This window comes from Xiphophorus maculatus, chromosome 12, assembly GCF_002775205.1.
Source record: "Xiphophorus maculatus strain JP 163 A chromosome 12, X_maculatus-5.0-male, whole genome shotgun sequence".
Taxonomy (NCBI): domain Eukaryota; kingdom Metazoa; phylum Chordata; class Actinopteri; order Cyprinodontiformes; family Poeciliidae; genus Xiphophorus; species Xiphophorus maculatus.
Window position 1 is genome coordinate 16,199,706 of NC_036454.1, and position 23,234 is coordinate 16,222,939.

Below are 23,234 nucleotides of genomic sequence, written 5' to 3' on the forward strand. Positions count from 1 at the left end.
CATGAATAACTTGCATGAAAACTAAAACATGAAGGCTTGGCAAAACAAGCCTTCAGTGAATCATGAAGGACGATGGAAAGATCTGGCTTTTGATTTCAAAATAATGAGAAGATAGGATGTATTGAAAGAAGATGGGAACAAAAAAGCAAGCCCTTTGAGCAAAGTAGTTAGTAAACAGAGTAAAAGGCTTGCGAAAGATACAACTGAAGAAAAGTGCCAGTGAGAGAAAAGACACGGCGAGGGCAGAGAGCAAAGACGGCATAAAACTAGAACGAACATCAGTGTTCCATCTAACAAGAAAACGAGGGAGACTGATATGACTTCACAGGGTAAGATGAAAAAGCAGAAGAGCACATCAAGAGAGGCAGAGGTTGAAAAAGTGGCCAGTAAAACGAGATAATTAGAACCAGCATGGAAACTGGGGCTACATCTGAGACAGCTAGCAGATTGGCAGTTGCAATGAGAAAAAACTACAGTGTAAAGAGAAGAAGGGCACAAGGGAGGGAGAGAGGAGGCTAGGCTAGGTAGAATGATGCTGCCAAAAGTAATGAGGAAAGTAAGGCAATTAAAGTCAATGATTCAAATGAACCAGCTTGCCAGTTATGCCAAATGGACTCAAGCAAATGTAAAGTTAGCATATGGAACACTACCAAATACAGCTATTGAACTTAATGAAACAGCAGGAGGTCGGTAATATGATTCCACTTAAAGACAGAAGCATCGAAGCGTTTGTGTGGCTGTATATGTGCCTCATTAAGCTCCAGACTACAGTCATGCACAGAATTCAATTTAACTAGATCACAAGACCAGTTCAAATTCACAATCTAACAGCTGCACTGCTTAGTAGTATTAACTACAGCATCTTTCAAAGTTAATGAGTGATTTGTGACATAAACTCAGAACAAACATTGTTCTGAGTGTTTGTTCTGAAATAATGAAAACAAAAAAAGATTATGATCTTTTTTTCATAATTGCAGAGCTCTACAGTAAAGTTTTTAAAAAGCGCACAGAAGGTTAAAAAAAAACTTCATCCCATTAAAAAAAAATATTTAGCAGTTTTACAGTGAATAGACATTAATGCTGTTGATATAGATTTTTGCCCTATATCTTCACTACTACTGTGTTTAATGAGGAGGGCAGAATAGTAAATCAAGGTAAGACAATCTGTGACAATCTTCTAATTGAGAGCAAAGCTAGAAAAAGAAAGAAATAGAAATAAGTACAAGAATTTACAGCTCAAAGACGCAGGTGATCAATTAACATCCATCATGAATTTCCCATCTATCATAAGCCTGGAACCTCTTTCTGCTTATCTCAGCAAATAGAATGTGTTTTACAAATAAAAACTGATTAACCTGTAATTATAAGGTTTAGAACATAGGTTTCCATCTAAATGCAGAGTTGTAATACTCCAGAATGTCTTATTGGTTGCAAAGGCACTACCTTTTACAATGTTGACCACATTGTTAGTAATCCTGAAAAAGATGCGCAACAAAAATGTAAATTAAAGTTAGTATTTTATTGCATAACATAGTTTCACACTATTTTCAAAAAATCAAGCACTTAATATAAGTACTTTCATTCAGTAGAGAATAACCCATGTTCAGAAATAATGATTTTAATTAAATTAGTTCCAGCACTATTATGAATACTTTCAACAACCTTCTTTTTCAACAATCATCTGTTGTCTGTACCAGTTGTACCAGTTGACAACTTTGTCTCAACTCAAATAGAATGAAATTGTATGGAATAATATGGAAACTATTTAAAGATTTAAAAAATTACAAGTAAAATTGCATTCAATTTTAATGATGAAATATTATTTTATGCCATCTGACTTATATAGTACTTTTTCAACCCTTAAATGATTCTCTAAAACACTACTAGATTTAAGCAATGCCAAGGACACTATATATATATATATATATATATATATATATATATATATATATATATATATATATATATATATATATATATATATATATATATATATATATATATATATATATATATATATATATATGTTAGATTTAAACAGTAGCAAAAAGTGGATTAAAATAGTACAATTATTTTTGAAACAATTTGAGTTACTATTCTACCTATCTTTAATTGCCCCAATTACAATGTCCAGGTACTTTCTCCAATAATTAATTTGGGTTAAAGGCCTCTTTCCCACATTTTTTGGGGGTTAAATTCGTAAAAATTGACAACCCTCTGTTGGGGCTAGATGTGACTGTGCATCTGAACATTCTCTGAACAGCTCCGACTCTGATGTTGACTGATTTTCACAGTCCCAGTGTGTGTTTGTTTGCTTGTATAAATGTTAATGTCTTTGAGCGTGCATGTTTGAGCCCCTCAGTGACTCCAAAAAAGCAACAAACCAGGACATGAAACAGGGTATGCAGGGAACTGCGACCAAACTCTTACAATTCCCACACTCACCCAGCATCAGGCAAACAAATACTATAAATTAGCATAGAGACATGGAAAACAAAGCTTACCTTCACACAGACCAAACACAAACATTTGCTAACACAGACAATGATCCCAAATCAGATATACAGTATATGCAGACAAACAGCTGTTATCCATACCATGAGTCATTGAAGACTAACTTCGAAATGTCCCGATTCTTGTGAACTAAAATAAAAACTAAAATCTCTAATCAGAATATTGAAAAAAAGCAAAAGACTTGGTTGACTCGGTTACAGAAGGGTTTTAGAGAGAAATGCCAGCGAGGGCAAAAAGAGAGCTAAACAAAGAGAGGCACATAGAAACACCAAGAAGAAAAAAAAGGAAAGACGACAAAGACGAGAAGAAATCAATACAGAGAAGAAGACAGCGAAGGAGGGAAAGAGGTCACAAATCACCAAAGCCAATACCATGTGCACCTTTAATATATGTGTGTGTACGTGCAGCTTTGATGTGGAGTCACAGGTCGTTAGTAGCAGACTAATAACCATTCGCACTTTGGCTAATGGAGACAAAGCAAGTAACCTGGCACACAATATGTCTATGCCCAATTCAAGGCTAATGGAGATGTACTGAGGTTGTATGAATGATGCTTATATAAACACTGAAAATGTCTTTATTTAACAGTCAGTGTAATCTAAATAAGCACATGTATAATTTTCTATCATACACAAAAATTATTATTCAGTACATGTGTAATAGTTATATTTTCTTTGCTAGATTTTTAATAAAAAGGTAACTTTAAATAACTGGCCTAGCATTTAATTGAAAATGGGCAGGATTAACAACTACGGCTGTTCTCCACCTATATTTATTCTGCTTACATTAAAGTAGACTGAGTTCAAGTGGGAGTATGTTATAGATGTATTTCTGTTTCTTTTGAGGTTTTTCACCTAAATGGACCTTACCAAGCTCCGCCCACAACCGACCTAGAAAATCCCACGTGGCCGCAAGTCTCACAAACAAAGCCTCGTGGCGCGTTGTTTCTATGTAAACATGGCATCTTCCACTTCGACTGATTCTCTGCAGTGTATTTCTGACTCGATTAGTGCATCATTTCTACCGGATTTTCACAATATATCAGCTACTACAATGGACAGAGGAACTAACAAGTTCATGTCATCTTTTTTGGATGAGATCAAGGTGTTTGAGCCACGTGGTGCCTCCAAAATTGTGCACGTCACAGCAAAATGCTTTCGCTCGATGAGAAAAATGGCAGATCCACACACCCTCTACATCAATATAGCTGTGGACAAGATCACTGATGCCTATTGTTCTTGCAAGGCTGGGTAAGTCGGGCATTCATCGTGTTGTAAGTTACTTTTGAAATCAGTGGGTGATTCCTGTGGTTTGTTGGCAAATGTTTGAGTGTGCCTAGGCCTGATACACTGTACTTGGTGCTAGAGTGGCTAACACGAGTAACAGTTTAGTCCAAAGCCTTTTCTGCTAAAATAAAATCTTTAGTGTATGTCAGATACAGTACACATTGCATATTGATCTGTTTAGCTAACGTAAGACTGTGTAGCAGACAGGCTTCAAGGTGTAGAAGTTGTGTCAGTACTGCCATAATGCTGTACTTAGCTAACGGGAAGCTAAGTGTGTTTGTGACATGGCCAGGCATGTGGTAGCCGCGTTAAAAATAGAATAGGCATCAGCCAATGAAACGCGGCCCCTGTGGTAAGGTCCATGACTAAATAACTACAGTGACATGACCATCCATGCATAAATAAAAATGGATCAACTAAAATTGAGGCTCTTCATTGAGTGAAATCCAGTTGAAAACATCACCATAGAGACTATCCCTTTCAAGTGGGGAGTTGCACAAGAAACAAAAAACTTGACATTTAAAACAACTGAAGTTGAGTAAAGCCCTGTACTTAACATTTGTTTGAACTTCTATTTTTTGTAATCATCTCTTTGCTTAACTTTTAATTAGCTTTATTTATTTTTGTTTCATCACAAGTCAAGTGAAGTCATGCCTGAAGTGTTTGTTTTTGCAACTTAAGTGTTAGAAAAGTCCCCGTTTCAGATCAAAATCTGCACATCTGGTATGTACAGATTTTATGATTTTATTCAAGACCAACATTTTCCCTGAGCTACTCAAATATGAGGGAAGTGGGAGAAGGCACACAGAAAGAGCAGCGCTGGATATAATCTTTCTCCACAGTAAAGCTCCTTGATATCTAACCCTGTCAACAACTCCTTTCTTTAGCATCTCATCATCACACTTTTGCTTTTTTTATCAATCTCAGGATTTATCTATTCTACCCTCTCTGATTTCAATAAGTGAAAATAAGAATAGGAAAAAGAGGAAAGGGAGACATCGGGGAAAAAAGAAAGGAGAGGAAAGTTAGGGAGTGGAAGAATGGAGCAGAGCAGTATGGAAGTCACACTTTAGTTGCTTTTGTGAAGTGGCAGCAAACAGAGGGGGAAACAGCTTATAGAATATAGCTTTTTCCACATGCACATTGATAAAAAGTGCTCACAGTGTAAATTTAATGGGATTCAATAAAACTATGTTGCATAATATATAATCACTTTATAATCTCTGTGTCTGTAGTTCAAAGGTGACCTAAATAGTTTGAACAAGTGCAAAAACGCTTAATGGATTTGCTGTCAGTATAATCTTGTGCTTTCGGTTGTTTTTTGGGAGGCTTTTTTGCTCTTTTTCAAAGAAATGCATGTTTAACTAAACTGTGTTCATTACAAATTCTATTTGGAAAAATAAGGACAAAAAAAAAATAACTCAAATGTATTCATCCCTAGACCTCACCAGCTCTTGATATCCTATTATGCTTTCACTTTGTTTATTTATTCATCAAATTTGTATGTATATTTCTGTGTAGATTATAGCGTGCTTGGGAGATTAAATGACCCTAAGGGGATGGGATAACTCGCAGATGGCCATGACAGCCATGTTACAGATAAATTAGGAATGAATTAAAGCAAACCACAACTACACTCAAACGAAGCTGCACTTATTTCTTTTTTCAGGAATTTTCTTCATTATGCGCTAAACTGGTTCCATGGATGGTTCACATTCTTATGATGTCAGTCAACGTAACAGTTTAAAACTTTAGGTCCATGGATTGTTAGTTTAATTATGTTCCCTCTGAGTAAGACACTGTTAGGAAGTCAGCAATGAATTGTTTACAGGAGTTTAATAAATTAATAAAGCAGCTCCACATGAGATCAATGATAGACACCAAAACTCAATGTGGTTGAATAAAATAAAGGATTCTTATTGTCTGATGATTAGTACTAAGTGTGAATGCTACTAATGAAAAATATACTGTATATATTTTCCTTTTATTGCCACTGCTGAATATATCCCTCTGCCTCATACCTTGGCTGTCAAAGTGTGAAGACTCAAACTGTGCAGTTCAGTTGTATCAATTTATGCCTTGAATTAGGTCTACTACAGAAAAAAAAAAAACTAAGCAAAAAACAAAACAGTCCTATGTATGACTCCCAGGTTTGCTTTGCAGTGCAATATATATTCTCGCTAAAACATCTTAAACATGCATTTTCTTCAGATTTGTTTTTAAATTTACAAAAACAAATAAACAAAAAGTTCCACCTCAAACATGCTGTGTTGTGCATCTGTTGACTCCTACATTATTCCTCTGAGCAGGTACCTTAAATCAGTGGTTGTCAGACTGTTTTTAATCCTTAGCTCTGGGGACCTGGGCTCATTATCAAGCAGGTGGAAAAACAAGAGCCAAACACGTCAACCTTAAATCTTAGAATCCAGTGTGTCTGCGTCTTTATGCTGCTGCCAAAGTAACACTGTGATTCATCATTACTTAGTAAGCAGAGTAATGCTGCTTGCTGTCAAGTGTGGGACTGGCTGCAGTCCAGTACATCATATCGGATCCTATTAAAGTGTCTTGTAAACACCGAGGTACAGCACTAGCATTGATACAGCTGTGTGCATACATCTTGTATGTGACCTCCCTTTCAGCACAAATAACTGAACCTATGTGAAAAGTGGTGGATCTAGAAAATTGTACCTGCAGGGCTAAGGAGTCTCAAGAGGTCTTGGCAGGGTCGCTGTGCTGGTCGAAATGACCCGTATCAATAGTCTCAATGAAATATTCACAAAAAAGCATAAATTTGTGTTTGTCTCTTTGAAGAGAACAATGACAATTTCTAAAACTGTCATTGTTTAATAAAAATGCTGAATAAAAAAAACTTCCATGAACGTCCTTTCAGAACCTCATTTTGACCGCTACCTTGTTTTGTGAGGATTTAGTTTCATCGTGGGCTCGTGGCTGTCAAAAGCAACATTTCTACTGTAGCTATTATAATTCTGATTTCTGAGGACATTTTTATCATTATTTATTTATCCCTTCATTCTGAGAACATATGTATTTTTCATTACCATACTTTTGCACTCACTCTATGCTCTCATGGGATTTAAATGTCGTCTGCATTATCAAATGTAGAAGCAGTTTTACTGCACTGTTCTTTTTACTTTTACTTTTTCTTTAATATTACTATGATGTATTGCGATTCTATTAATAAAGTTTGACTGACCTATCTGACTATTTTGTTGACATTCCCTTTAGCGCAGTTCCATCTAATGGATGCATAACGTAACCCCAGCCTCTACTGTAGCGTCTATTTTAAAAAAGTTTTAAAACAGGCCATCCATTGAAGGTGCGCCTTATAATGTGGTGCGCCTTATAGTGCAGAAAATATGGTAGCCAAAAACTGTTCTCCAGTAAGAGCAGCAATACTTAAGAAATATTTTACTCAACAAAAAGTGGACAGTAGTCATACAGAAACTTACTGAAGTGTAAAAAGTGTTTATTAACAAGTAACAAGTATTCGGGGCCCCCACTCTAATTGCTGTGTTTCTAAAGCAAAATTTGCCACTGAGCACACCAGTCTGACTTTCCTAATTCAACCTTCCACTCATGTTTCTGACTGCATTGATAAACGCGATACGACACCATGTAACGTATTGCGGTGAAATCGGTAACCCTCTGCGTAAGAGAGGCTTTTATAAAATAGGATTACAAACCAGCGTTCTGAAAACTCTGTTCATTCCCAAAATGAATAAACAGCTGTTTTATTATTTTCCCCGAGGTGAAGTAAGTGACATGGTATTTTTGTGACACAGTTTATCTTTTAACAACAGCAAGGTATAACATATAGTGGAGGGGAACTTTTCCTCGATTCAATAAACAAGTAAAAAACAGTCTGATACTGTTACGGTAAATCAAACGTTAGTGCAATCACAATATATATCCACTTTAAACTAGATAAAATTACAGAACAGTTCTGTCATGTGCTATGTAAATGTCCAGAAGACTGCTGACTGGACAGTTGTCAAGCAGACAGCCACTGATGCTCACACACAAAAAGTTAATGCAAAAAGACGCTAGCTGTTCATGGAGTACCTGGTACAAGTATATTAATGGAAAGTTAGGTGGAAGTAAAAAGTATGGTAATCATAGGTACACAAATAACAAAAATACTGAGCTAAAGGCCTGTATTAAAACAATCTGGGCTCCCTTAACACCTCAGAAGAGCAACAAGCAGATCTCCACTGATTCAGTAATAAACATGTGAATTAAATAAACATTTAATATATATCCAGATGTTTAAATTTTTTGGACATTTTCTTAATGAGCAATTTATAAAAATAAAAAAAAAACATCTGGTGTGGATACAAATATTAATATGACACATGAAGTCATATTGCAACACGTTTTCAACATCCTGTTATTGGATTTTCTTTTTATCTATGCTGAATATTTACTAGAAAATTGCCAACATAAATAGCTTTTCTCCTCTGTTCTCACACAAAACTGTAGTCTTAAACCCTGCAGCTTCAGCTAAACTGTGTTCTTTTAAAAACCTGTTTGGTGTAAAGCTGGCATGTAAGAGCACTTGAATTTTTGATAAATAAAATAATCCAATCTGAAAGAAGTACAACTGTCCTTGTTCTTCATCTTTCTGTTTCATTTCAAATAAATCTTTTGTGTGACGGCTCTTCCAGGTGAGCCGGCCTTCACTTACCTGAGTTTTCATCAACTCTCTCCTCTACTGTGTGGTCTTTCTGATGAACCCATTCACTGTTGCATTTGAAGTAAATCTGTGTGGCAGGCGTCGCTTTGCAGTACAGATTCACAGGCTTATTCTTGACGATGTAGCCTTCCTCGGGTTCAAACAAGAAGTGAGGCAAAGGCTCTGGAGGGTCGGAGGGGAAGGTTTCGGGGAGTTCACTCAGGCTAAGGAAATCATCCTCATCCCTTACTGTAAGAGGAAAGAAAAAATAAGTATTAAAAGTTTAATTCAGAAATGTTTTGCTTGTTTGTTTTGATTTACATCAGGTAGAATCACTGTAACACATTTTTCCCTTAGCCTATTTTTTAAAAAATCCCTACCAATGGACTTGATTTAAGCTCGTGACCAGCACAGAAAGATGTCTTTACAACAAGCCATAAAATGTGCTTATGAAGAGAATTTCATTTCTGTTTTGTTGCGCACAAGACTTAAGGCCTCAAGGCAAAATCTTAACACAAAAGGTTACAAAAGGAGAATGATATGCACAACACAGCAGCTAATTTAGAGGATATTGTCATGTCCTCAACTATTATAGGTTCAAAATTGTAAATTGCAAATATATATAAATATTCTAGTCATATTACAGCAAACTGTTCTTATAGGACAAACATCTGCTTAAAAGTCGTGGCGGTTACTTAACAGAGACCCATATACTAACTACATTTTGATCAACATGACATAACAAATTGAAAATGCAGGAAAAAGCTGAGAATTGTTCATAATCAATTGAATGGATATACAAAGACCTTTAAGATGTTTTCACACAAATGAGAAAATGCTTTTCTGATGTGCTCAATTGATACGATGTGAAGATTGAACAAGAAGTTTTGAGAGTTTTAATTCTGTTCTGAAAAATGGACCAAGGCGACTGACAGAAACTGTAATATGAGTGCAATGTCCTTCATAAATCAGAGCTTAAAGTAAGGCCCCAACTGTTGTGATACAGAACTCCACTTCTCTGTCAACATTTGTTCAATCTCAAAGTCTCAATAACACAGGAATCCAGCAAAACAGTTGCTATGTCTCAGAATATAAAGGACGTCTGTTTCCTGAGAAATCTGTCAAGGAATTGTCAGAGGCCAAAGTCAGCTGAGCATCCTGTATTCCTCCAGCAGAAGCACAAGCACTGCACATTTTCATGTGATTAGCACAGTGAGATGTGTGTTCTGTTAAAATGATCACAGTAATGGTATTACAAATTAATTGTTTTAGAATGTGTTCTGCTTCATTTATTGAAGCAGATAAAAAAAATAAATCTAGATCTAATTAAGACATGTCAAAAGCAGAAATTAATAATTAAACTGTAAGCACATTAACTGAAGTCTAGCAATTCAATGGATGCTTATTTCTGGTATTTAACAAGAAATACATAATCCACTAGAATTTAGTAAGCACAACTATTCATGCAGTGCCTTGCAAAAATCTCTGTATTCCTACAACTGTTTTACATTTTGTCATGTTACAACCAAAACCTGTATTTCCTAGTAGTATAATATGATGGGCACAAAGTAGCACAAAATTGTGTATTCAGAAGGACAAAAGGCATTTCTGTCATTTCAAATATCAAGGGATTCATAACCAGCTGGGTGAATATTAATAATTGTCTAAGTACCTTCAATTCTCACATTAGTCTTTCACTTTTTAGAGAGGAGATGATAGAACAGAAACTGTACTGACATAACGATTGATAGACAGGAGGAAATAATTCAATGGACATAATAGCCACCACTGGGGGCACAGGAACCTAATCCTCCTGCTCCTTCCTGTTCCCTCTCCTCCATTGTGTTTCCGCTTTGTCCAAACTTCACGCCCCCTCTTGGCCTCAATCAAAGGGACACCAACCGTGTTTTGGCGCCAGGTTGCCAAGGTCACCGAAACCACACAGAATTACAAGAGCAGGTGGGAGGTTGAGGAGGTAAGCTTTATTTTCTTTCAAACCCATGGACACACACGGACAATAACACAATGCACCTAAATTAAAGGTTCTCGTACAAACAAATGTATTTTTCTCTGAACAAAACGGGATTTTTCTCTTTTGTCTCACTATTTTTTGGTCTTTTTGACTCCCCACCTGGCAGTTTTTTCTTCCCTCCATCATCATCATGGTTTCATTGAGATCATTTAGACCCTTTCCGTGTATGTGTAGGCGCTCTTTTGTGTTTGACTGTGCGGAAAATTTTTAACACAAAATATTTTTGACACAGCTGCATACTTTTATCTCTGAGTGTGATGGCTACAACTGTGCAAAAACAACTATGAAAAACAACTCAAAATAGAAGTAACTAAACATAATTGCATGCATGCATTCGCTTTTACCATCCCTATTGTCCATCCAAGCATGCTGTTGTTGTTCTTTTCTTGGAAAATAGCAATGCACTGTGGGCTGAAGCTAAAAGCAGCTTAGGTAAAACAACAAATCCCAAACAGAGGAAAAATGAGTAGGTAGCATCTCCACTTTGATGTCACGAAGCTGACATTTTTTACCTTACTTCTGTAATTAGTTCTCCCAGAGTATGAAAATCGGTAGACTTTTTGCAGCATAATTTTATTATATGAGGGAAATTTTCTCCCACTCCTGGTTATTTATCCAGTGCCTTGTTCAGCCCGTTTCCTGTCAGTCATTTCCCTTGCTGCTTTGGCTCCTCTGTCACTTGTGCCATTCGTTATATTATATTTTCACACCCTTCTGCTTTTACGCCTGTCCTGCTTTTCACTTTGCCCGGTTCTCATTCTCACTCTCATCTGTCATTCAGAGAGCTGGGGGGTTCATTGCTCTGGTGCTACAGCTATAAATTATTGATTGGCACAAGAAACATGATAGCCAGAGAAGAGGGTGGGTAAAACGGATAAAAGGGAGGGGCAAGGATGCATTTTCCCATGAATAAAATCAACTGTTATTCTCATCTGGACTAACTTTGCTGCTCTAGTTTTCTCACACTAACTCACAATTTTGCACTCTCTGTTTTTTCACCTCATTTGTATCCCTGCCCCAATCTTCTCTCCTGATCGCCTGACAGAATGACTTACTAATCCTAACAGCCCAACTCATAAACGTCGTGCCTGAATGCTGTCATCACTAATGAATGGCTGTAGTAAAAGAGACTCTGCATTTGATTTAAGGTATGTAGTAAACATGTACTAAGAGTAAGAAGAGGTTTATACCTTCACTGAAGTCAATAGACCTCGTCACCTCACAAAACCAACCAACTAATGATTTGAATAAAGGTATTTCAGGCAGGCAAATCAAGTGGTACCATGCGAATATAGTGACAAATCATTGAGTCAATGACATGGAAACTAAGAGAGAATAACAATATTAGTGTAAATAGTTTAGTAGACAAAATACATGATACGTGATAATCACAATGTTCTAAATCTACTAAAGCAAAATTATTAGACCAACAATGAGGGCTAGTTATGGTTTTTATTTTAAGCTTCTTTGACAAAAAAAAAAAAAGGGTTCAGTTAAGTTAACTTTTTCAGTCGCCCTCAATGTACTTGTACACATTCTTGGAAATGCTCATATGCAAAATGATGGTATGGCATTTGAACCTGTATAAACTAAAGCTGTTGAAACCTTATAAGGTTAAATGTGGAGTGGTTAGGAGTGTGAGTCTGTATCTTGTGTACTATGAAAGGTCTGCGATGTGTATCTGAGTAGGAGCTCTGGAAATCATGAGGTCATACTTCTTAGTGTCTTATCAGATAGTTCAAATCAGCAGCAGCTGCAAAAACATGGAAGCTGCTCTGAGTAGAGGCACTTTCTCACACACTTCTTGAGTAGACACACAAAACACTTTAAACACTGGGGCACCAGTTACCACTAATCCCCTGCCGCTACCACCAGTAAACAGACATGCAATCATGTGCCAGCAGAAAAATGCAGAACAATGCACAAACATCACAAACACTAGCCACTTCTCTACACAATGCATATACATAAACAGAACAATAAATCCCACAACAAACCCACAAAAAGGGGAAAAGTATTTGTGTACACTCAGGGGAAAAAAAACAACTTTTTTCTATTCTAGCTTGCTATTTTATTCATCTTTTTGACTCAAACAGTCACTCTGTTGTGAAAAAAAACATAAATTCTCACTGATGGCACTCATATTACCGAGTCTTGCCCACAGAACACTTGTCTACAAAATACATACCCATATCATTTACTCTTCAACACATTGCACTCAGTTTACAAAGAGATGTTCAAATCTTCTTGGGATATAGTTTGAGGAGTTTAGGGAGACAGAAGAAGGTAAAAATCTGAGATAAAATGTGAGGGATAATGGTACGTGATAGTGTATCACTGCTGTGGAATTATATACATCACAAACACACAAGAGTGGACAGAAACATTCAACTTAGCAGAAAGCCCACATTCATAAACATGCAATGCTTGCAAGTAAATTAATCTTATCAGTTATTTACATTTGAGGGTTTTTGTTATTTAAACTCCATATTATTATAATTTACTTCCTCAGAAAATATAAAGTACAATTTTATTTTTATTACAATTTTATTACAATTTTATTTTTCTTCACTAAGCCGTCTTCCCCACTCTCAATGAATTGAGAGCTCAGCTTTCTCAAGTTTAACCATAGACCATGTAATTATTCATACTATATTTGAGGTTACAGATTAATTTACTCATATGTGAATTTGTGATTGAAGATGTGAATAGTTTATATTATGTAGAAAAAGGGTTTATCATTTTGTGTATTATTACTTACCTTGGAATATCTTGCAAAAAGCAATATTATTCAGGGTAGGCATTTAACAAAATTGTACATGTTTTAAACAAATAGCAAGCTATAATACTGTATTTGATACATTCCTAGTAATTCATCAATGATGGTCTTTTTTGTATATTTTGGGTACAAAACCAAAAATTTGACACCTTTGTTTACAAGGTCATTAAGAAACTGATATCCGTGGAAAAAAAGTAGAAAGAAGTAGTGGTCCCTCTTGTCTATTAGTGTTTAATTTCAAGTGTTTTAAATTAGGAAAATCAAAAAATAAAAACAACATTATGCTGGCTGCTAAAACATAAAACATCCAGCTAGTATGAAAGTCAGTGGGAAATACGTTAATTAAAAGGAAAATCTAACAGGAAAGTCTATTTCAAAACAGCAGTCAAGAGATTTTGTGATTGTAAATTTGACTGTCACATCCCTTTGTGAAGCAATTGGTCACACATTAAAAGTATTTGTTTGAAACCTAATTAAGATTTTATTCTCTGAAAAGTTTACTATAGACAAAGGGATCAACATTTACAGCATTGTGAATTTTTTACATTGAAATCACAAAATGACAGGAATTTTATATTCAGAGTAGTCCATGTAACTTTTGATTGTTTTTAATTGATAGTCAGAAATTGAAAAACTAAAAAACAGCTCGGTATTTTATTATTCATTTTCATGTGAGATTCAAAAAATAAATACATTGTTGTTTTTTGTCTTTTTCACTTCATCCCAACATTAAAAATCAAATAAAACACCCAATGAACTATTTTTATTTTGATACCCCATCCATTAACATATGTTATGAGGAAAGGACACTCAGGGTCAATCATTTCATCCGTCAGTGGTCAAAATGCTATGCTTGTTGAGTATAAATTTGAATCCAAGTCTTATAATGACAAAAATAAACCTCAGATGATCAAGTAGAACATGAACAGCATGATACTTGTCAGAGCCAGTTATTTATCTACAGGGCAGTCAGAGCTAAGCAATTTATAATTGAAGAAATGACTTGAATGCCAGTCAATCTCAGAGTGGAGCAGACGGTGACAGCTGGCTGGTGTCCTCTGACTTTCAACTTGTCTGACACTGAAGGCCGCAACTAAAGCTTGAAACTAGATTTACGTCTGTGGGCACAGCAGAGTGACTCAGAGTCTCCAGCTGGCCACAGTTTAAAGAACCAAAGAGAGGAACTATTTGTAGAGTACAAGAAATTATAAATCCGAGGTCTCCAGGTGGCGACAAAGGTGAAAGCACACTCAAGAAACAAAACTTAAGTCTTTGTTGTTGGGAAATTTCCTCAAACTCCACAGACCTGCTTGTATGGTGACTGTGAAAAGAAAGGATACACAATAGGAGAAGCTACTTTTGAAGATGCGTAAAGAAGTCAGGCTGCACAGTTGTTAGGACAGTTGGTGTGCAGCAAGAAGGTTCTGTGTTTGAACCCAGTCCAGGGTTATCGTTCATGGATGGGCTCTTTACAGATACTCTGGCTTTTTTCTATAGTGCAAAAACATGATTGTTAGTTTAATTTACTTTTCTAAAATGCCCTCAAGTCAGTGTGTGTGAATGTGCAGGTGAATGATTGTATTTATGGTGTTGGTGATGGGCTGACCATCTGTCCCGGGTGCATCCTAAATCTCGCCCTCTGACCCTGAGAGATGGGCACCAAACACTTCGTAACCTGGAGGGAATAGGAATAATGGATGGAAGGATGTCATGGAAATAATGATATTTTATTTTTATTAGTTAGACTTTTGGCCCTTCTTGTAAAGTGTTAAAATAATTATTTTATTCCTGTAAAGTGTTAAAATAGTTATTTTTTTATCATATTATTGGGAAGAACTATTATATAAGTGTTTCATAAAGGCATAAAAAATTAAATATGCAACTCCAATAATTTATGACATAATAATATATAAAACTACACAAGAAACATGCAAACAGGCTAAACGCTATGCACATTTAACTTATTCCTAATTTATAATTCTGAAAGCTGCATGACTTTCAGTTATCAGGTAAGTACACAGAGCGTGCACACTTTTCATTAACTAAGGTATACAACAAGCCTTAACATTTGAATATACAGTATGTCTATACATAGACATAGAGTATATATGTCTATAAATTTATATAAATAAATGCTCATCCTTTGTTTTCCACAGCTTTGTGTCCCAGTTTTCCACATGTTCATTTAAAAATTTATACATGTTAGATGGCAGTTAATAAGAGGCAAGATTTTGTATTTTTGCAGTTGCAAAATTTATCTTCTTGATTTTTAAAAACACCTCCTTTAGATTTTGTTTTGTCTAAAGGCAATTTATTTGTGTTATATATATTTATACTGACATTTTTTATTTTGCTGTGGCATGCTGGTCTGCATACAACTGAGATAAACCACTGTAAATATGGTGGCTCTCTTTAGTTCTACAGGGGTTTTCTTTATTTGCAAAACAATACACAAGATGAAGCTTTTATGAAATACTGAGGTGATCAGAAAGATCCCCTCCATGAGTTTGCAGAAAGACAATTTTTATACTAACTTCAATCATTTGAAAAACAATTATACATTTTAAATTCTGAGGTCATGAAGATCAGCCTAAAAGTGAAGTAGGCACAACAATACAAAGGAGGAATGGATCCCTTAGGGAAAATAAAGGAAAATATAAAATTCATAAAGTAAACTCACCTAACTGAGAAAATATGTACTTTGTATTCCTGACCTGAAGCATCTAGCTATCACAAATGACACTCGGTTGAGAGGCACACTCACAAACACATTCAAAGTTGGACACACATCATGCATATAGAATGGGGCCCACGCCCATGTTAAGCAGCAGGCAGATGATGTGTGGGTGTTTGCAGGTAGGCAGTGTGAGAGCTCTCTGTAGCTATTTTTTAATGGCAGTCTCTGCCAAGATTTACTTGCACATAAACACACGCAGACTCACAGACACTGCACTGACATCTAACTGTACTGTCACTTTGCCAGGTGCATTTGTTATTAACTCCTGAAGTATTGTACTATCTAAATGTGTTCCTCAACAGTGTCATTATCTTTAGACTGTTCCATCTTTTAATCTACCCTTAAATTTACTTCCATCTTTTAACCACATTTGTGGATTGTTTTTATGCTATTTGTGAATCTAGGAGTTTGGAAAGGATTAAATTTTCAAGCTCAGAAACAGGGAAAAGTGCATATTATGCCTCTTTTGTCCCAGAGTGTCCCTTAAGCCAGTGCTTATCTCCAGTTTCTGCAGGGCAAGACAGCACAGATACACTGCACAGCATCTCAGGATGGTCAGCAGCAGAGGTTTCCATCTGAATCAGCTCTTTCAAGGTTGAGCACCAGACAAAGAGGCTTTGCTTACAGTTTTTATGTACGCATCTTTCATGTCACAGTGGGTGGGTGGTAGCTGAAATGTCACACTATCAGCCACTGTGGTCCTAGTGAGGCCAGATGAGAGCTGCTTGAGTCTTTGGATTAGCTGTCGGTTTCAGTTTCGTCTCCCCCTTCTTAACTGGGTTAGTGGTGTACCAAACCAGTAATGTCAGATCCGGAATAGTGTGTACCAGTAATGAGGTTCTCATTGTGACCTCATTACTCTTCTTCAGGATTCAAACAGTATTTAACAACTATTTAACATCGTGCGGGTGGTCAATAAAAGATCATGTTGCAATCACGTTTATGGTATTTTTATGTCTTCAGTTTCATTACTGTGACATTACAAAAAAGACCCAAAGAATTCTGTTATTTTTTGACAAATATACAGTAGATGACTGTAGTTACTCCTGCAGAAATCCCTGCAAATGGTAATCTATAAGAAATTAAGCCACAGGGTTTCCAAAACAAGGATGCAGTAGTCTGACTGGCATAAACCCACCATTGCTATATTGCCAAAATAAATAAGTAAATAATCTCAATTTGACAAAATATCAATGCAAAAATGTGGTCAAAGGGTCTCAAATGGAATATATATATATATATATATATATATGTCCTATTGAAGGCCTACAGCCAGAATATAAATAGGAAGGAATAAGAAATCGACAGTAAAATAAAATAACATAAATTTAAATTAGATTGTTATTATTTATGTATTTATTTATTTATTTATTTTAGGATTTCTGATTTGCATAAATTCTAAAGATTACTACCAACAGAAATAGAAAGCTAGAAAAGCTTAAATTAGAAATGGGCTTGTACAAAATTTATGTTATGAATACAAATACCCCAGTTTTACGTTACCATATAGGAAAGGGATGGGATGGGATGAAACCTCATGATATTTAAATGTAACATCAACATATTGTTCAGGGTTTGTGAACCGTGTTTTGCAAAGTACTATTCAGTTGCTGTCACCTTGTGAGATCATCTGGTGAAATACTGTAGGTTCAATTGTTATGAGCCGAGGATTTGAGGTGGAAGGATTTAGGTGTGAAACCCTGTTGCATCTAAATTTTACATGCTTATCTTGAAGTAACAAGAGGAGTAGTTACCTCTTTACCCTGTGGTGTTGAGAGAGTCTGCTCCCACTGATTTCTGTTTGTGACAGAAAGTCACAAAAAAAGGCAGCACTTTAAGGCAGCTGAGCCTGAAAGAACACAACTTTCTCTCATAGAGAGGACTTAAAAGCACACAATTGAAATGACAAAACATTAGGAGTATTTTGTAACGAAATGGTAAAGCCCTAGTATAAGACAGGAAAGGAGTGAAGCAACACAGAGCTGTGGCGTATTTGGAAACAAACGAACAAATCACTACGGCAAAAATAAGTTTTATGTCAAAGGCATAGAATGAGTTTCATTTAGTATCACACACATACCTGCATGCAGATGGAATATCTCACTGATACATGAAGTCCTACGTAAGCTTATGAGGGTAAAACTTGCACAAGTTGCTGTGTAATGTTATCTACCAGATGGAATCTGTCTCTCTTATTCCAGAGCCTGGGGGAAAAGCAAGGCTTTGCTTTCATTCACGTTCTACTATCACAGCTTAGCATCGCTATTAATACAAGCAGCCGAAGCAGGGCATTACATTAGAATATCAAAACACTGGCAGAGGAAAGACTTCTATTTTCAGGGCGATAGGATAATGTTTTTTTCTGGGAGTCTGTAAGCTCAGCATATGGATGGTTTTAAGTATGTGAATGTATCTGTTCAAAATGTGAGTTTGCATATTTTTTAAGCCGTCAGGTTTGAAAAGGAACATCTGATATCTCTGTCTTAATATATTTTATCAGGCCCAGCATGTTTGGTCTTTTTTTATAGTACTGAGAACTTACAGAACTTGCTGATATTCTTTTTTTTCACAACTCCCTTTTCTATTTCTTTCACCCTACTTTCTCTCTAGTTTTGCTTTGGAGTAATGGCATAAATGTATTCATCCATCTTTCTTAGGTCTCTTCCCCTGAGGCACATTGACTTCCTCCCACCCAGCCACTTTATTTTTTAAAAACACAAGATCTTCTCTTCCTTTTAGACCTTTTTAAATTTTTTTCTGTCCACACTTAGCAATCTTCTTGTCCATATTATGCCATATTGTACCATCAGTTTCCATCACAGAGAAAGAAACAGCCTGTTCTGGTGAGGTTTGCATACAATTCTTTGGTGAGGGAAAACCTTGGACAGGCTGCCTAACACACATACACACACGCACAAACACAGTATGATGGCCTGAAATCAATTAATGAAGGCTTAAAGGCTTATTTCATTTGAAAATCGTCCCATGTTTTAGCTATTTTACTCAGAGCTGAAGATAAAATTGGATCAGGAAAAATTCTCCATCTGGAAACTCACCATCTTTCGCTTCCTTTCCCTTTTCTTCCAATTTCACAACTTGGTTCATCCTTTCTGCCTAAACAGCCTGTCCTCTCCTGCTGTATCTCTTCTTTCCTCCACATTCTTCCCTCTACTTTTCCCTTGTCTTTTTGGCATATCTTTTGCTGTGCTCTCTGTCCACATTTCCCCCTTAACACTTTCTAATTTCTGAAAATTGTCTTTCCAAATGGTTCTGCAGCATCTTTCCACTGCCTCCACCCAAGCCTCCTCTAAATCACCCTCTCTCATTCTTCTTTTACTCCATTTTTCTTGTTTTAATCCCTATTTTACTTGGTTTCCATTTCCTTTCCTACCTCCTCACTTCTTAGGTTGGTATAAATAGCTCCTCAAGGCAAGGGTATTTTATAATGATCTTCGGTTTCTGACCCTATTAAAGATAGTACTGACCATGCTCCTCTCCTTATCGTCTTGTTCTGCTATCTTCTCATGCACACCCTTGATACACCTAACATCTGCTCTCTTATTTAAATATATATAGTACATATATGTTAATATACCCAACAAATAAGAGTAACGTGACTCTACTTCTGTTTAGCATTTTTACCTTTTCTTAACCTGCAGGTCAGCATTATGTTCATCATATTTTATTAAAAAGACTGGGTTTAAACCAACATTCATCCTCTTATTATTGTTGACATTCTTATTATAAATGCTGAGTTGGGTTGCAAGCTAATGAAGCAGCTTGTAGGTTTTGTTAGATATTGGTTATGATAAATACATTCAGTGCTCCAAGATCATTTTGGAAACCTCCAATGCCATTATTGGGGATTTTGGCTTATCCTGGTGTGAGTAATAAATGAGGTAAAAATTTGTCCAGATTGGCAAATTATTTTATTAACATGATCACTGTGTTATATCTGTTCCTCTGCTGGAAAAGTCCTAATTACCTTTTATCTCAAGTCTCACACTATCACAATTATAACTCTGAAATGAGCTGTTCTTGAGCTTGAGGGTATCAGCAGCAGTAGTTATAGCACAGAGGGACAACTATTGTAACAGTGAGCCATTAAAGGGACAGAGAAATGTGTGTAATGTGTTTCAATCATTTTGGTTAAAATAGAAATACTCTTCAATATAGCATAATTATGAAAACACAGGGTTCATCTGTGTCAAAGGCATATAGACAGCTCATAATTAAATCTATAACTGATCCTGTCACTACAGAACTCTGGTAAAACAGATCTAATGATCTTTTGTTGCACTATTTTTCTTAAAGAAACAGTTTAATATAAGTTCTTCTGCACAAAGAGAAGTTATGTTATCGTTGCTTCAATAAAATGTTATGATGTGACTTGCTTGCTTGCGGCGGAAATGATAGGACATCAATTTGGTGAATAAGGTATCTATGTAGATGTATTGATACAACTTGAAGTTCAAACTGAGCATCAGAATAAGGAAGAACACAAATGCAAGTAACTGAGCATCATATTGTTGTTGGTGCCAGATAGGCTGAGGTTGAGGAGACAAAGCTTTTTTGTTGTTTTTTGGTTTGAGTCAAAAACTAAATAATAAAAAATAGTTCACAGAATGAAATGCATGTGATATATCAAATAATGGTATAATGGTGTAATTGGCACTTTACTAGCTAGTTAATTCATTAACTGCTTGTTTGTGGCTGTAAGCTAATTTCGGCTGGCTGGCTCATTTGATTGTTTCTATTGTTGAGGAGCAACACATTTTGTAAGTTTTACCCAAAGAATTACAGTTTTTCTAATATACCACACTTACTCAGTTTAATAAATTCAAGTTCAAATTTAATAACACAAAGCCACATTTATCAGGCCTTCTGAAAGGACTACACTTTCGGTTATTCTTTTGTTTCCCTTTCAAGCTGTGTAGTTAGTTAAAAAAAAATAAGCAGCCCTTACTAATTTACTAACCCTTACTAATTTCCAAACATCATTTTTTTGGCATAAAAAAACAACAAAATGAATTAAAATGTCAAAACTTTAAAATCATCAATCGTTTAAGTAGTCTTTTTCCTTTCCAATTAGTGCTTAAAGTAAGCATGTAAAAAGGCTTTCAGAAGAACTAAATGTGAAGAGATTACCGTGGCTGAGCAAAACAAAGGTTAGAAGTTCAAATCCTGAGGTGAACAAGTGACTGAGTCACACTGTTTATGTGAATCGATCTAGAAAAAAAGATGGATCTGTTGATAAGGTTGAAGTTGCCCTGCAGCTACTGGTGCTGCGTGACTGGATCTTTTCAGTGAGACCCCACACATAGCGCCAAAGTGAGGAGGGGAAATAACAAGAGGTTAGTTAGTTAACTGCAGTCAAAAGGTCAAAGGTGATGAAGCCTTCAGCTATGTGGGTGTGTATTTGGGCATGTTTGTGTGGACTGTAGAGAAGTTACATTTGCACGTGTGTGTGCCTTGTTTGTGTGTGTAAGTCAGCCATAAAGAAGATGTGTTGTATGATGAAAGAGCCTCTGTGCAGGTGGACGCTGGGGTCAGGAGTTGAAATGGTGCGGAGGGGCTAGTGGAGAGTAGTCACTGCATGACTGAATCTGTTTGCAGTAGGTAGCTCTGTCAAAGAACTGATGAATGGGTTTTAAGACTTTCAGTCTTCTAAGCTCAAAGGTAATGGACTACAGCTGAGTGAGCCAATACTATTGTTTTCAGGGAACTGACCGAGAAACATCAAAGGCTGGAAAATAGGATATTTTCATACAAATGTTAATCAATAAGTCAATCGAACAGTTAGTTGGAATTGTATCAGTTTTTGTTTTTTTTATTAAGCGTATTGATAGGAGCAGAAATATGTAGGATGAAAATAAATAATGTGCATGTTCGAGAGTTGGTTTTACTAAAAATGTTTTAGATTAAGATGTGAGGATGTTGGTTAGAATATACATGTGATAAACAATCCCTACGTTATTTTATTTGAAAGCCAAATGTCACCATATTTATAGGCAGAAAGCCTAACAATCTTGAAAGTATGAATCACGATGTTTTTCAAACTGAAAACAGGCGATGATGGCAAATGTAGGACTATGGAAGCAGAGCAACATTGTCACAACCTTGTGTCCCTCTATCCTGTAACATTCAATCATAACAGAAAAGAAAAGACAGAGGCATTGATTAATAGAGAACAAACTGAAGACACTTAATCATTTCAGAAATTTTACTTGTCTAGTGAAAGGTGAAAAGCAATTCAACCAAACACAGGCTGTAATTTTCCAGATTGTTGCAAAGAAAAGAATTATCATTAGGACTATATTTAAAGTTAGAATGTCTGTAACGTTTGTTATCTGAAAAGTTTACAGGGGCACAGTTATTCTACTTCACAGGCCACAGACAGTTAAAAAGATTTTTGACTGATTTCAACAATCATAGTTAAAGATCCTTTTAAGTTTAAACTTTGGTCATTTTCTTGTTCATGTTCTATGTTTTTGCTCAACAGACAGTAAAAGTAAATCCATGGGGGAAAAAATCACCTATATTTTGACAGACTTGGATAAACCTGGGATATTTCAAAGACCTGCATATGTAAACTCTATCTGTTTCCATAAACATGGCCTGTTTTCTCTGTCATTGGACACATATATCAATAGTGAGGTAAAAAGCAGTGGGTGGATGAGTAAGAGAAATGAAAGATGGCAGGCTGTGAACAAAAGACACCTGAACAAATTATAGCTTCACAACAAGTGATCCAAAGTCTTTGGAAAGGCTCATTTCCTTTTCTAGGGTTCTTGATCTTTGTGCTAGCCTGCCCACGCTTCAGATCACAATCATTTCCTTTTCTCCCACTTTCCATATAAATAACAGGTGTGAGCTTTATAGCTTTATACATGGAAACTTGGAAATGTGGTGCAATTTTGCATCACAATGTACAGCAGTATGAAAACTGTCAAAAAGTATGACACTGCAAAAGGTCAAATAAAACAACAATTGTATCAATCTATTGATTGAGCTATGTGAAAGTATATACATATATCTTTTCATAAAGCATATAATGCTTTTTCAAGATAATTTACATGTAAACGTCATTTAACTTTAAACTGACAATAAAGAAAATGTCTCCCTACAATGACTCATCCCTACAATGACTCATCCATAGGCATATTCCTGTATTTATTGCTACACAGTGGATC

The 23,234-nt window shown here is 35.9% G+C and overlaps 1 protein-coding gene across 3 annotated transcripts in view; it reads right to left on the reverse strand.

Annotated features, from left to right (window-relative positions):
* The window catches only part of LOC102238097 (netrin receptor UNC5C-like), a 201,114-nt gene that overhangs the window by 95,759 nt on the left and 82,121 nt on the right, over positions 1–23,234 (reverse strand). For all 3 annotated transcript variants that reach the window (XM_023344101.1, XM_005795070.3, XM_023344100.1), the window contains exon 2: positions 8,506–8,742. In XM_023344101.1, coding sequence (XP_023199869.1) covers positions 8,506–8,742 — 237 coding nt within the window. The remainder of the gene's footprint in view (positions 1–8,505; positions 8,743–23,234) is intronic.